Source organism: Halichoerus grypus, chromosome 6, assembly GCF_964656455.1.
Source record: "Halichoerus grypus chromosome 6, mHalGry1.hap1.1, whole genome shotgun sequence".
NCBI lineage: Eukaryota > Metazoa > Chordata > Mammalia > Carnivora > Phocidae > Halichoerus > Halichoerus grypus.
The window spans coordinates 158,855,279-158,872,393 of NC_135717.1; the positions used below are offsets into that span (position 1 = coordinate 158,855,279).

General features: G+C 37.7%; 1 protein-coding gene across 5 annotated transcripts in view; it reads left to right on the forward strand.

Moving 5' to 3' along the window:
* Nucleotides 1-17,115, forward strand: part of ANO4 (anoctamin 4) — a 433,834-nt gene that overhangs the window by 411,162 nt on the left and 5,557 nt on the right. For all 5 annotated transcript variants that reach the window (XM_078076469.1, XM_078076470.1, XM_078076471.1 and 2 more), the window contains 2 exons: nucleotides 11,000-11,105; nucleotides 12,521-12,716. In XM_078076469.1, the coding sequence (XP_077932595.1) occupies nucleotides 11,000-11,105; nucleotides 12,521-12,712 (298 nt within the window). In that variant the 3' untranslated portion in view covers nucleotides 12,713-12,716. The remainder of the gene's footprint in view (nucleotides 1-10,999; nucleotides 11,106-12,520; nucleotides 12,717-17,115) is intronic.

A 17,115-nucleotide genomic window follows, 5' to 3' on the forward strand; every position in this document is an offset into this window, starting at 1 on the left:
GAAAGTGGCATGATTTATTCAAAGTGCTGAAAGGAAAAAAACAAAACAAAACTGCCAACCAAGAATACTCTGCCCAACAACAGTGTCCTTCAAAATTGAAGGGAAGATGAAGAGTTTTCCAGACAAGCAAAAGCTAAAGGAGTTCATCACTACTTGACCAGCCTAACAAGAAATGTTAAAGGGACTTCTTTAAGTTGAAATGAAGGGGCACTAATTAGTAACAAGAAAACAGATGAAAGTATAAATTTCACTGGTAAATATATAGAAAAGAAGTGGAAATGATCACTTAAAGTTAGTATGAGCTTAAAAGACAAAAGTAGTAAAAATCATTATAACCACAATAATTAGTTAAGGGATACACAAAATTTGGAAATTATGACATAAAAACTAAATGTTGGAGGGAGAGTAAAAGTATAGAGCTTGAGAATGTGATCAAACTTAAATAATTATCAACTTAGACAGTTGTTATATGTAAGCCTAATAACTACAAAGCAAAACACCTATAGTAGATATATGAAAGAGAAAGGAATCTAAGCCCACCACTAAAGAAAGCCATCAAATCATAAAAGGAGAGATCAAGAAATGAATCGAGAGGAACTCCAAAACAGCCAAAATAATTAACAAATGGTGGTAAGTACATACCTATCAGTAACAACTTTAAATGTAAATAAAATAAATTCTTCAATCAAAAGACAGAGTAGCTGAAGGGATAAAAAGACAAAACTGATCTATTTGCTACCTAGGAGACTCAATTCTGATGTAAGAACATAAATAGACTGAAAATAAAGTGATTGAAAAAGATATTCCATGCAAATAAAAACCTAAGGAAAGCTGGGAAAACTATATTGCCTGCTTTAAATATAGATTTTTAAATAGATTTTTTTTTAAAAAAATGTAATAGACAAAGAAGATCATTATATAATGATAAAGGGGTCAGTCAATCCAACAACTTTCCCAACATACCCAACATGGGCACCTGGTATATAAAACAAATATTAATAGACCTAAAGGAGAAATAGATAGCAAGACACTTATAGTAGAGAACTTTAATACCCCACTTACATCAATGGATAAATCATCCTGACAGAAAAATAACATTGGCCTATACAGCATGTTATAGATATATACAAAACATTCCATCCTAAAGCAACAGAATACATAATTCTCAAGTGCACATGAAACATTCTCCAGAATACAAATCAAAACCACAATGAGATACCACCTCACACCAGTCAGAACGGCTAAAATTAACAAGTCAGGAAACAACAGATGTTGGTGAGGATGAGGAGAAAGGGGAATCATCCTACACTGTTTGCAGGAATGCAAGCTGGTGCAGCCACTGGAAAACAGTGTGGAAGTTCCTCAAAAAGTTAAAAATATGGCTACCCTAAGATCCAGCAATTGCACCACTAGGTATTTACCTAAAGGATACAAACATAGTAATCTGAAGGGGGACCTGCACCCCAATGTTTATAGCAGCCATGTCCACAATAGCCAAACTATGGAAAGAGCCCAGATGTCCATGGACAGATGAATGGATAAAGAAGATGTGGTGTATATATATACAATGCAATGTTACTCAGCCATCAAAAAAATGGAATCTTACCATTTGCAACGACGTGGATGGAACTAGAGGGTATTATGTTAAGTGAAATAATTCAACCAGAGAAAGACAATTATATGATCTCATGCATATGTGGAATTTAAGAAACAAAACAGAGGATCATATGGGAAGGGGGGGAAATAAAATAAGATGAAATAGGAAGGGAGACAAACCATGAGACTCTTAACTCTGGGAAACAAACTGAGGGTTGCTGGAGGGTAGGTGGGTGGGGGGGTTGGGGTAACTGCGTGATGGGCATTAAGGAGGGCACTTGATGTAATGAGCACTGGGTGTTATATGCAACTGATTAATCACTAAACTCTGCCTCTGAAACTGAAATACACTATATGTTAACTAAATTGGATTTAAATTTAAAAAAAAAATCTCCAGAATAGATCATGTTCTGCCACAAAACAAGTCTTAATAAATTTAAGAAGATTGAAATCACGGGGCGTGCGGGTGGCTCAGTCATTTAAGCGTCTGCCTTTGGCTCAGGTCATGATCTTCAGGTCCTGGGATCGAGCCCCACATCAGGCTTCCTGCTCAGCAGGGAGTCTGCCTCTCTCTCTCTCTCTCTCTCTCTTTCTCTCCCTCTGCCCCTCCCCACTGCTTGTTCTCTCTCTCTCAAATAAATAAATCTTAAAAGATTGAAATCACATGAAGCATCTTTTCTGACCCCAATGGTATAAGATGAGAAATTACAAAAATAAAACTGGAAAAATTCACATATATGTGGAGATTAAACATGCTACTGAACATCCAGTGGGTCAAAGGAGAAATAAGACCTAGCTTGAGACATTCGGAAATAGAAATACAATGTACCAAAACGTATGGGATAAAGCAAAAGCAATCCTAAGAGGGAAGTTCATAGTAATACATGCCTACCTCAAGAAACAAGAAAAATCTCAACCTAACTTTATACCTCAAAGAAGAAAACAAAATGAAAAAGAACAAATGAAGTTAGTAGAAGGAAAAAAGTAACAAAGATCAGAGCAGAAATAAGAGTAAAAACAAATAGAAAAGATCAATGAAACTAGGAGGTGGTTCTTCTTTGAAAAACAAACTGAGGGTTCTAGAGGGGAGGGGGTTGGGAGGATGGGTTAGCCTGGTGATGGGTATTGAGGAGGGCACGTTCTGCATGGAGCACTGGGTGTTATGCACAAACAATGAATCATGGAACACTATATCTAAAACTAATGATGTAATGTATGGGGATTAACATAACAATCAAAAAATTAAAAAATAAATAAATAAATAAATAAGGCAAGTTTGGAAAAAAAAAAAAAAAAAAAAAAAGAAAAGATAAATAAATTACAAACTGTTAGCTAGACTCTCCAAGAAAAAAAGATTGGAATGAATGAGAAATGAAAGAGGATACATTATAACTGACAGCACAGAAGAACAAAGGATAAGAAACTAGTGAACAATTATGTAGCAAAAACTTGACAACCTAGGGGGTGCCTGTGTGGCTCAGTTGGTTAAGCATCTGCCTTCGGCTCAGGTCATGATCTCAGGGTCCTGGGATCGAGCCCCACATCGGGCTGCCTGCTCAGTGGGGAGCCTACTTCTCCTTCTGCCTGCTGCTCTCTCTCTGTCTGTGACAAAGTCTTAAAAAAGAAAGAAACTTGACAACCTAGAAGAATAAATTCCTTGAAACATACAAATTACCAAGACCAAATCAGGAAGAAACAGGAAATCAGAACACAGCAATAACTAGTAAAGAGATTGAATCAGTAATCAAAAACCTCCCAACAGGGGCTCCTGGGTGGCTCATCCGATTAAGCATCTGACTCTTGATTTCAGCTCAGGGCATGATCTCAGAGATGGATCCCAAGTGGGCCTCCACACTGGGCATGGAACTTGCTTAAGATTTTCTGTCTCCCTCTGCGCCGCCTCCCAACTCTCTCTCCCTTTCTAAACAAACAAACAAACAAAAACTCCCAACAAACAAAAGTCCAGGACCAGACAGCTTCACTGGTGAGTTCTACCACACATCCAAAGAATTGATACCAATTCTTCTCAGAATCTTCCAAACAATAGAAGAGGAGTGAATACTTCCTAACTCATTTTACATTGCCCTAACTCCAAAACCAGACAAGGACACCACAAGAAAAGAAATTACAGGCTAACATCCTTGGTGGTGTTACTTAGGACAGCATGGATGAATCTTAGTAGCATGGTAGCAAAAGAAAAAAAGAAAAAACCTCAGAAGAGTACATACAGTATAATATCTTTTCTATAAAGTTCAAAACCAAAACTAAACAGTATAATATTCAGACAAATGAATATTGATACAAACATTTGTTAATAATAAAAATGAAATTCAAGATAAGGAAAGCAAGGGGATGAGAAGGAAGAGCACAGAGGGTAAGGTGTAAATTCTTGAATAATGTTTTAATTCTTATGTTACATGGTAGATATGAGAGTTCATCATATTAAGTATTAAATAAATATAAAGGTTAGAGAAAAGAACACGAATTGATCAATGAGGTTAGTTAAAAAAATTAAATATAATTAGGCCAATTCTGTGTACCTGAGGTTGAAAATAATGTTATATGGAAATGCCAAGGATGAGAATAGTCAAGATACTTTTGAAGAATAATAAAGTGGAGATTTACCTTACATTAGAATTAGTATAAAATTAAAATAATCAGTCTAGTGGTGTCACTGGATCAAATAAATAGAAAATGGAATAGATTTGAGAATTTAAAAATTGCATATTAAAGATGTAATAAAAAATAACATACAATATGATTTAATTTATATAGAGTTCAAAGCAGACAAAACTAAGCACTGTTTTATTCAGGAGCACTTGTATAAGTAGTATAACAATAGAGAAAAGCAGAAAATTAAATAGTAATTAACTTTTGGGTATCTGGGATTGCCAGTGAGGCATTTCTAAGTTACTGACCATGTTCTGTGTCTTAACTTGGATGGTGGTTATGTGAAGTTCAGTATCATTCTTTTAAAGGTACACATACTTTTAGATCTTTAAAAATGGGAATGAATTAACTATACTTGGCACTGGAAAAAAATACGTTTGCAAGCCAATAATCCATTTCCTGAGAAACAAAAGCAGCTTTAGAGAATGCACTAACTTAAGTCAAGTGGGAACGTCCTGCCTTTCCTTCATGTAAAATTGAAGCCAAGAAACTACAAGTGTTACTTTCTGAAAACAGCTCTGACTCACTTGAAAAAATTCCTCCAAACATTAATGCCACTTAGTTTCTTTGAAGATAATAAGATGAGAGGAGTAAAATGTTGATTCGGTTAGCTTTGAAACTGGTCTTTCTGTCTCTTTCTATAGCAGGACCAGGGAAGTGTTTTCTTTGCACAAGTAAACATGTAGCCAGTCATTTGGCAAATAAATAGCACTGCATCAAAAACAGACACATAGGGCACAAATGACATCTGAGCACCTCTCAAACCTCTGCCTCATTTGAAAAGGCCAGTGGGATCAGGAGTAGGCTGGCACATCAACTGAGAGCTCCACCTAAACATTCATCCGCAAACTCAAAGAAGAAAAGAGAGTCCAAAATTATAGAGCCTGGTGACATGGAGAGACCCTAATTGTGTTACTAGGGAAAACTGATGTCCAGAGAAGCTTCATGAATTACCTAAGATCATAAAGTCAGGTAGACCCCAAATTTGGTTTCAGCGTGCTTTCCAGTGCATAGTTCTGGAGACAGCTGAGGGCAATGAAGCAGATGACAGCCAAACTCATTAGCACCACTGCAATTTAATTGCCTTAGGGTAGCAGTAAGGAGTTTTCTAGAGAGAAACTTGACTTTATGATACAATAGCTTAAGAGAATAGGAAGGCCAGAAACCTGCTGCTTCTGAAAACTGAAACTTCTTAAAAATTTCATAGATTCTGAGAACAAGAATCAGAAGTGCCAGTGTTAGACACATCGCATTCCTTTGTGCACAAATTAGCAGAGCTCTGTGATAGACCCACAAATGGATGTATACTATACAGAGGTGAACAAATAGATGCATATTCTCAGCAACTGGATCTCTGTATATTAATTATCTGATATATTGTCAACTCACCATAGCTATGAACAGAAGTGCTTTCTAACTATTAAAAATGTAAAGAATGTTAATTTTTTATGTTAATCACCATACATTACATCATTAGTTTTTGATGTAGTGTTCCATGATTCATTGTTTGTGTATAACACCCAGTGCTCCATGCAGAATGTGCCCTCTTTAACACCCATCACCAGGCTGACCCATTCCCCCACACCCCTCCCCTCTAGAACCCTCAGTTTGTTTCTCAGAGTCCATAGTCTCTCATGGTTCATCTCCCCCTCCGATATCCCCCCCCTTCATTTTTCCCTCCTATCTTCTTTTTTTTTTTCTTTTTTAACATGTATTATTTGTTTCAGAGGTACAGGTCTGTGATTCAACAGTCTTACACAATTCACAGCACTCACCATAGCACACACCCTCCCCAATGTCTATCATCCAGCCACCCCATCCCTCCCACGCCCCACCACTCCAGCAACCCTCTGTTTCCTGAGATTAAGAATTCCTCATATCAGTGAGATCATGTGATACATGTCTTTCTCTGACTTATTTCGCTCAGCATAATACCATCCAGTTCCATCCACGTTGTTGCAAATGGCAAGATTTCATTCCTTTTGATGGCTGCATAATATTCCATTGTATATATATACTACATCATCTTTATCCATTCATCTGTCGATGGACATCTTGGCTCTTTCCATAGTTTGGCTATTGTGGACATTGCTGCTATAAACATTGGGGTGCACGTACCCCTTCGGATCCCTACATTTGTATCTTTGGGGTAAATACCCAGTAGTGCAATTGCTGGGTCATATGGTAGCTCTATTTTCAACTTAAGAATGTTAATTCTAAAAATACATAAAAATCATTAATTAAAATGTAAGATCACCACCTAAAAACAAGTGTTTTCATATTTGCATAATTCAGTAGTCCTCTCTTATCTGCAGGGGATCATTCCAAGACCCCAAGTGGATGCCTGAAACCGTGGGTGGTACCAAACCCTATATATACTATGTTTTTCCTATACGTACTTACATAATAAAGTTTAATTTATAAATTAGGCACAATAAGAGATTAGCAACAATATAACAATTATAACAATATACTGTAGGAAAAGTTATGTGGTGTTTCTCTCAAAATATCTTCTAGTACTATACTCACCCTTCTTTTGATGATGTAAGATGATAAAATGCCTACATGATGAAATGAAGCATGGTGAATGACATAGGCATTGTGACCTTGCATTAGGCTACTATTGACATTGTGACAACAGACAGAAAGAGGATCATCTGCCTCCTGACTGGTAGGGAGGGTAACTGAAACCACATAAAGCCAAACAGCGAGATAGGGGTGGGGGGCAAACTACTAGTCATATATGTACAATTTGACAAATAGAGTCATGTTTGATAATCTGTTTCATCATTGGATCATAAAAAGTATTTCATCTTTCTAGTCTTCATACTTTTATTTAATGAATGCTTATGTTTGATATATAAATGAATTCATTTATTTGCTACAAATTTGTAGCAGAAATTTAAGAATGATACATCTATATTGTGTCTTTGGAAACAGTCAAGGGAAAACCATGATTTTCTACCCAGTGAATTTAGAAGGGATCTGGGGAGGGAGAGACTTACTAACATTCTTCAAATGAAAAGCTGAACAAGGTCTAAGAAGCTAAGAGATGGAGCAGTCACAATGAAGGCTAAAAGAGCAGAGCTGAGGCATAGTAGGAAAGGAGCAGTAGGTTCCAAAAGGAATTTTCTGTTTTAATGAATGCTGTCATGTAAAAAGTTTAAGGAGTTAATGAGGGTAACTCTTGAAACAATTTTTATAAATTGTTCTTTATAAATACACTTTGGTCTAATAATCATATGTATAATAAAAAGCATACTGCCATTTTTCTTTTAGAATGTTTACTCAGACTATATTTGAAGTATAGGTAGCTAAAGACAAACACAGGAATCACATTTATTATCTTAATTGCAGAAAACACAGTTCCTGATTCTTGACTAGCTGTGCTCTGCAAAAAGTAAAAGAAAGAATAGTTCATGTAAACTTTTAGTCCTAAATAAATTGGACCTTTGACAGGAACCATTTATGTAACGATATATTAAAATAAAAGTGTTCTAGACAATTACCTAATCCTCATCATTATAGATAGAACCAATAGCTTGAAGGTACTAATAGCTTAATTCTTAATTTCAGTACCAGATATGCATCATAAATATAATTTTACTGACAAAATAGATAATTATCATTAATACTTAAGGTATATAATGAATTAAGATGATGATTGTGATGATAATAGTGACAACTCATTTCTATAGTACTTGATACTTTTCAAAGATGCTCTGCTTAGGACAAAAATTGACCTATAGGCCAATGGAATAGGATAGACAGCCCAGAAATAAACCCACACCTATATGGTCAATTAATCTATGAAAAAGGTAACACATACAGTTGAGAAAAAACAGTCTTTTTAACAGATGGTGTTGGGAAAACTGGACAGCTATATGCAAAAGAATGAAACTGGACCACTTTCTTATAACCATATACAAAAATAAAGTCAGAATGGATTAAAGACCTAAATGTGAGACCTGAAACCATAAAACTCCTAGAAGAAAACATGGGCAATATAATCTCTTGGACATCAGCCTCAGCAAAATATTTATGGATAGGTGTTCTCAAGCAAGGGAAACAAAAGCAAAAATAAACTATTGGGACTACATCAAAAGAAAAAACTTTTGCACAGCAAAGGAAATCATCAACAAAACAAAATGGCATCCTAGTAAATGAGAGTAGATATTTGCAATTGATACATCTGATAAGGGGTTTATATCCAAAATATATAAAGAAATTAAATAACACCAAAAAAGAAAATATTAGGGGCGCCTGGGTGGCTCAGTTGTTAAGCATCTGCCTTCGGCTCAGGTCATGATCCCAGGGTCCTGGGACCGAGCCCCTCATCAGGCTCCCCGCTCGGCAGGAAGCCTGCTTCTCCCTCTGCCTGCCACTCCCCCTGCTTGTGTTCCTTCTCTTGCTGTGTCTCTGTCAAATAAGTAAATAAAATCTTTAAAATATATATATATATCAGATTAAAAAATAGGCAGAGGATCTGAATAGACATCTTCCCAAAGAAGACATACAGATGGCCAACAGACACATAAAAAGGTGCTCAACATCACTAACCATCAGGGAAATACAACTCAAAACCACAAAGAGATATCACCTTACACCAGCCAGAATGGCTAGTATCAAAAAGACAAGAAATAAGTGTTGGTGAGGATGTGGAGAAAAGGGAATCCTTGTGCACTATTAGTGGGAATGTAAATTGGTGTAACCACTGTGGAAGACATTATGGAAGTTCCTCAAAAAATTAGAAATACCATATAATCCAACAATTCTACTACTGAGTATTTACCCAAAGAAAATGAGAACAAAAATTCAAAAAGATACATGCACCCTTATGTTTATTGAAGCGTTATTTATAATAGCTAAGGTATGGAAGCAACCTAAGTGTTCATTGATAGATGAATGGATAAAGAAGAGGTAGTTTATATTCATACAATGAAATATTACTCAGCCATTAAAAAGAATGAGATCTTGACATTTGTGACAATATGGATGGACCTAGAGAGTATTATGCTATGTGAAATAAGTCAGAGAAAAACAAATACTATATGATTTCACTTATATGTGGACTCTAAAAAACAAATCAAATGAACAAAAAACCAGACTCTTAAACACAGAGAACAAAGTGATGATTGTCAGAGGGGAGGTGGGTAGGGGGATAGGCTAAATAGACAATGGGAATTGCAGATCTCCAGTTTTAAAATAAGTCTCAGGATGAAAAGTACAGCATAAGGAATATAGTCAATATTGTAATAATGTTATGTGCAGCATTAAAAAAAATCAAAATAAGTTCCCTCTCTCTTTCAGTAAATAAAATAACAGCAGCAAACAGAAATAATGAAATAAAAGAAATAAATGAAATAAAAGGAATAAATGAAATAAATATTGTCTTGTGCAGCATTAAAAAAAATCAAAATAAGTTCCCTCTCTCTTTCAGTAAATAAAATAACAGCAGCAAACAGAAATAATGAAATAAAAGAAATAAATGAAATAAAAGAAAAGGAATAAATGAAATAAATATTGTCTTGTGCAGCATTAAAAAAAATCAAAATAAGTTCCCTCTCTCTTTCAGTAAATAAAATAACAGCAGCAAACAGAAATAATGAAATAAAAGAAATAAATGAAATATTGTAATAATGTTGTATGATGACAGATGGTGACTATACTTGATGAACACTAATGTATAGAATTGTCAAATCAGTATGTTCTACACATGAAACTAATAGGACATTGTATGTCAAATACACATAATTAAAAAAAGATACTCGGCATAGGAGTTATCTTGTATCCTCATACACAAATTAGTGCTGACCTTGAGGTTAGGTATTATCTTACATGAGAGCCTGGATAATCATAACTTTTCCTCAGATAAGGGAATTTGGTATGTTTACACATAGAACTGTTGGAAGAATTAGCATTTCTAGACCTTTCCTCATTTCTGGGGTTATTGAAAAGAATACTGGGCTCAAGACACATGAAAACTCTATAATACTGAGAGTCATTTTTCAATTTGCCCACCTATGGTAATAGTAATGATAATGGCAAAGATAAAATGGAGCCAAATGATTTTAGGTTCCTAGGACAGGTGCCTGGTTCCTAAAAGGTATTTAACAAATATTTATGGAATTTGATGCTGACTCAAAAGTTATAGTGGGAACATATATTAGGAAGGACTCCTTAGTGGCAGAAATCCAGTATAAATGGACTTAAAAAGAAATTAACTGGTTCAGATAACTGGGAGATTGGCAGGATGATACTAACACTACTAATGGCTGGATCTCAAGCCTCCAGCAGTGTCAGCAAGACAGTGCCTCTCTACTGGCTCTGTGTTCAGATGACTTCCTTTTCAAGCAAGCTCTCTCTACACCGTCTGTGATGGCCAGCAGGAGCTCCAGGCTTTTACCTTCTGTGGACTTAGTTATAATTCAGTAAATGATCATTTTAGCAGAAGTCCTGGTGAAGGGTCTCACTGATCAGGTCTGACTCATCTTTTGAACTGGGGTCGGGGGAGGGGGCGGTGAACCCTGCTAACCCACATGGACAATTCCCCAGAGAAGAGATATTCTTTTACCAGAAGAAGAAATGATGGACAAGTGACAAATATCTAGGATAGAGAAACTTTTTAAACTATCTATCATGAATGAGGACTACATAGTGGGAATGGATGAGATTTGGGAGTCGGGAAAATCATGGTTTGGAATGTAACATTCATTCTCCTGTATATTTATAGATACCGAGACTACCGTGACCCTCCTCATTCACTGGTGCCCTATGGCTACACACTGCAGTTTTGGCACGTCCTAGCAGCTCGATTGGCTTTTATCATTGTGTTTGAGGTAAGTTCTCTTAACCAATTCCTTTGCCATAATTAAGTAACTAAGAATAATACATAAACGTAAGTGTGAGAACTTTCAATGTGACTATGTCCAGAAGTATTATAGTGATATTATACACCCTCTTTTTAAAATCTTTTTCTTCCCCTTGAGTTGTCCAATAAACAATTGAAACTCCATTGTTGAATGTTAATGGATAAGTCAGAAATCATCAGTCCTAATGTTCTAGGGCCATTGTTCTTCAACTTTAAGAAAACTGCAGTTTTCATCACTACTCCTAGAGACTCAGATACATCATGTCTGTAATTTGCTTTTTACAAGCCCTCCAAGATGATTCTTTCTGATGTAGGTGTTCAAGGACTATAGTTTGGAAAACACTAAACTGGCTCTTGTACAAGTGGTAGCCTCTGGTTGTGTGTCATCATGACATCACTCATACTCAAGACACAAATAAGCGTTATCTTAGACTCAAAATTGACTTTTAATCTACCTAGCTATTACCTATATTCTTTTAGTCTTTAAGAAAATTGCTACTAGAAATCATTTGCATTTCTAGGACTGTACTTATAAATGGAAATTTCATCTCCCGTCACATATATTAAAGCCAGATTAACGCAAACCAGGACTGCTCCTTGGCTTGGACTAGACATTTCCTATACCTCTTCCTCCATTGTTTTTTCCTTCATTCCAGGTAATCAAGAGAAGACAAGCTGTTCTTCCCTGGGAATTCACTTATTTAATACTTTAGAATAATGAGCGCCTTTAAATTATCATCTGGTACTTTCCTGGTCATCATCATATAGACAAACAGAAATGACAGTGTTTCTAGAGTTTCAGCTGTTAATAAGTCAGGTAAAGAATTTGTGGCAGTTTACCAGAAAAAAAGTTTCTTCCTGAAATGATCACTTCCTTTAGGCCTCCTGATCATTCTTGCAATAAAAATTTGCAAAGCAAATTTAGCAATCTGCAAAGCATTTTGAAACATTTTCTTACAATTTTCACAATAATGCCCAGTTTATACATAAGTAAATTGAAGCTCAGAGTGATTTATTCCCAGGTAAGCAGACAGCTCTTTAGTAGTAAAAACTACAGAACCAGGATTTAACCCTGGGTTTCCTGACTCCATGGTATAGGTACTTCTGGCTCTCCTTTGCATTCTCTGACCACTCCTTCTCCACATTCTGTCCTGATTCCTTTTCTCATTTCCTATGAGGTGTCATCAGACCAAGTTCAGTCCTCGCCTATCCCTGTGATTTATCCTCACATACCTTCCCTGGCCTCCTTCCACTTTCTAGACACTCAAGAGGCTCCATATCCCTGGAGTGAGAGGAGTTCTTCCACCAAGTTCCAGAGCTCTTTCCAGCTGAGGGTGGGCAATAGACCTAACTTGTTGTATTCATTCTCCTTTATGTTTTTAGCATCTCGTGTTTTGTATAAAGCACCTCATTTCATATCTGATCCCAGACCTCCCAAAAGATCTAAGGGATCGAATGAGAAGAGAGAAGTACTTGATTCAGGAGATGATGTATGAAGCAGAACTGGAGCGTCTCCAGAAGGAACGAAAGGAGAGGAAGAAAAATGGAAAAGCACACCACAATGAGTGGCCGTGACCAGGTAGGTGAGAGGTGTGCTCATGGTCTAAAAGCTCTCCTTGGGTTGAAGGGTGCACTTTAAATTCCCTGAATCAAAGCTTGTCATTGTCCTACTGATAGAAATCAAACTCCTTAGAAGCTTCCCAAACCAGCTTATTTCTTAATTGCACAATTGAACTTTATCTTCCCTTTGCACATAATTTCTGCAACTCTTCTCTACCTCCATGCCACTCTTGGCCTGGCAGTCAAGGTCTTTAGGAGTTGGCCTCGGTGTTCCCTGAAATAAACCTTCCTCTCTCCCTTCCAGTCTGGCAATTCTCTTTAAACAGAAAGAAGAATCATGTTGCCTTGGGGATATTAAAGTCACCTTTTTTTCTCACCCAAGATTGCCTTCCCTTCATCACCCATTTATTGTTCCCTCCCAGGCTGGTGCATGTCACATCATACCCTCTAAGAAGTTTTCCCCACTCTTAAGCCCACTGAGACTCATTTCTTATAAACTTCTCTGGTTATTTCATCAGTGCTACATGTATTGACATATATATGGATCTGTATCGTTAATTTATGATTTTCAAATAGTTATCAGGCTTCCCCAGCACAATTGTAAGCATCTTCAGGAAAGTCTTTATGGATGGTAATTTTATTCTTCCAACTAGTTAGCATAGTGTTAAGTACATGGCACCCATTAAATGCAATTGTTAATAAAAGTTAGGTGGATTAAGGCTAAAAATATTGTAGGAAAGTTTCATAATGTTCCCACATATCTTATCAGAAAGTTTTTCTGAAATCTCTCTGGCAGGTCTATTTGCTGTGTGTCCTTGGGCAAGTCAGTTAACCTCTAGGCCTCCGTTGCTTCAGTGATAAAATAATTAGATGAGTTCTCCATTTTGGTGTTCTGTGAATCTAATATTATAGCGTTTCTTTTGCCTTCCTCACCCTTCATTTCTCTTTCTCCACTTAATTGAAGACTAACTTTGAAAACATTGTTCAAAATTTGGTCTCCAAAAGAAAAATGAGATATACAGGGGCAAAAAGTTATGTTTTTCACTTTTTGTATTGGTTAAGATGTAACAGATATCTGCAGAGATGTTTGTTAAGTTAGTGAATTAGTGTCACCCCATATCTGTGTTAAGAGTCCCAGGAAGCTACCATGAGTTGGATAGGAGGGTAGACTGGGAGGAAATCACCCAGACCCCAGACCCACAGGGATAATGGTGGTATATAGATATTGAATGATGCCCCGACCCTCAATTCCAAAGTAGGCCTTGGTTTCACTAAAGGCAAGACATTTTTTGCAACATAATAATTTTGCCATTTCCCAGATCTGCCATTTGGCTCTGTGATTTGGGGGAAATTGCCTAATTTTTCTGAGCCTGCTTGTTTCGCAGAACTAATATGCAGCTCAAATAAGGCAAGACACGTATGAAACAATAAAGTGCTATAGAATACTCTAGGGGAGGGGGAGGAGCAAGATGGTGGAGGAGTAGGAGACCTGAATTTTGTCTGGTCCCAGGAATTCAGCTAGATAGGGATCAAACCATTCTGAACACCTACAGACTCAACAGGAGATCGAAGAAAAGAATAGCAGCAACTCTGAACAGAAAAACGACCACTTCCTGGAAGGTAGGACGTGTAGAGAAGTGAATCCAAGGCGATATTCAGGAAGATAGACGGTGGGGGAGGGGGCCTCTGTCAGCTGTTACCAGCAAGTGATAGAGCAGCAGAGCACAAAATCGGAACTTTTAGAAGTCGGCTCTGCTGAGGGATGTCACTCCAGTGGCTAAGCGGGGGGGTGGAACCCTCGCTGGGACAGTGTGGTCACAGGACCCTCGGGGTCGCAGAAAGACCGGGGGTGCCTGAGTGTGGCAGAGCTCCCAGGTATCAGAGCAGGAAAGCTGGCTGCAGAGATGGAGCCGAGGAGTGGGCACTCAGCTCGGGGTTGCCATAAACCATGATCCGCAGCACAGTCGGGCCACTGCTCCTCCAGCAGGGACCCAACAAGCAGGAGATCCAGGGAGACTCCCCTTCCTCCCCCAGGAGGAGCGGTGCAGGAGCTCACTGCAGGGATCTGCTGGGTTTGGAGACTCCACGTGGGGTCGTATGCCAGAGATAGAAACGCTCAGTCACAGGCCAGGTGAGCACTGAGTGAGGCCAGAGACCGGGGAGACGGGAGTGACTGACTGCTTTTCTCTGGGGGCACACTGAGGAGTGGGGCCCCGAGTTCTAGGCTCCTCCGGGGTGGAGATTGGGAGGCCACCATTTTCACTCTCGGCCTCCAAAGCTGTACGGAAAGCTTGCAGGGAACAAAAGCTCCCGAGAGCAAACCCGAGCAGATTACTTAGCCTGGACCGGGCAAGGGCGGGGCAGTTCCGCCTCCGGCAAAGACATTTGGGAACCACGGCAACAGGCCCCTCCCCCAGAAGATCAGCAAGAACAGCCAGCCAAGACCAAGTTTACTGATCAATGAGAACGGTAGAACTCCAGAACTAAGGGAATACATCACATAGAATTCATGGCTTTTTTCCCATGATTCTTTAGTCTTTCAAAGTTAATTTTTTTAATTTTCTTTTTTTTTTTTTCGAATTTTTCTTTTTCCCTTTTCAACCAACATCTTATCAATCGCTTTTTTAAAAAATCGTTTTTTATTTTTCATTTTTAGGGTCATATTCTAACCCTTCATTGTAGTTAACCTTATTTTTTGTATATATATAAGTTGTTCTCTCTTTAAAATTTTGGGATACAGTTTCTTCTAACAGACCAAAATATACCCTAAATCTCTATAGTGTATGGCTTTGTTCTAGTCTCCTACCTGATCACATTCTCTCCCCTTTTTTTTAAATCCTCTTCTTTCTTTTTTCAACCAACTTCTTACCAATTCCTTTTATAAAATCTTTTATAATTTTCATCTTTACAGGCATATTCCATCCCTTCATCATATTTACCTTTATTTTTGTACATATATAAGTTTTTCTTTCTTTAAAATTTTGGGAGGCACTTTCTTCTAACAGACCAACATACGCCCAAAATCTGTAGCACTGATGTATGCACCAGCCTGATCATATTTGATCATATGCTGCTTTTTTGTTTTTTCTTTTTCCTTTTTTCTTTCTTTCCCTTTCATTTCCCCTGGTTTCAGGTCTCTTCTGATTTGTTTAGTGTATATTTTTCTGGGGTCATTGTACCCTTTTAGCATTTTGTTCTCTCATTCATCTATTCTCCTCTGGACAAAATGACAAGACAGAAAAAATCACCTCAAAAAAAAGAACAAGAGGCGGTACCGACTGCCAGGGACCTAATCAACACGGACATTAGTACATTCTGAACTAGAGTTCAGAATGACGATTTTAAAGATACTAGCTGGGCTTGAAAAAAGCATGGAAGATACTAGAGAAACCCTTTCTGGAGAAATAAAAGAACTAAAATCTAACCAAGTCGAAATCAAAAAGGCTATTAATGAGGTGCAATCACAAATGGAGGCTTTATCTGCTAGGATAAATGAGGCAGAAGAGAGAATTAGTGATATAGAAGACCAAATAAAGAGATAAACTACTGGATCACGAGGGCAGAATTCGAGAGATAAGTGATACCATAAGATGAAACAATATTAGAATGATTGGGATCCCAGAAGAAGAAGAAAGAGAGAGAGGGGCAGAAGGTATATTGGAGCAAATTATAGCAGAGAACTTCCCTAATTTGGGGGGGGGAACCGGCATCAAAATCCAGGAGGCACAGAGAACCCCCTTCAAAATCAATAAAAACAGATCAACACCCTGACATCTAATAGTAAAACTTACAAGTCTCAGAGACAAAGAGAAAATCCTGAAAGCAGCTCGGGACAAGAGATATGTAACCTACAATGGCAGAAACATTAGATTGGCAACAGACCTATCCACAGAGACCTGGCAGGCCAGAAAGGACTGACATGATATATTCAGAGCACTAAACGAGAAAAATATGCAGCCAAGAATACTATATCCAGCTAGGCTGTCATTGAAAATAGAAGGAGAGAAAAAAGCTTCCAGGACAAACAAAAACTAAAGGAATTTGCAAACACAAAACCAGCCCTACAGGAAATATTGAAAGGGGTCCTCTAAGCAAAGAGAGAGCCTAAAAGTAACAGAGACCAGAAAGGAACACAGACAATATACAGTAACAGTCACCTTACAGGCAATACAGTGGCACGAAATTCATATCTTTCAGTAGTTACCCTGAATGTAAATGGGCTAAATGCCCCAATCAAAAGACACAGGCTATCAGATTGGATGAAAAAACAAGACCCATCGATATGCTGTCTGCAAGAAACTCCTTTTAGACCCAAAGACATCCCCAGATTGAAAGTGAGGGGGTGGAAAACCATGTACCATGCTAATGGACACCAAAAGAAAGCTGGGGTGGCAATCCTTATATCAGACAAATTAGAT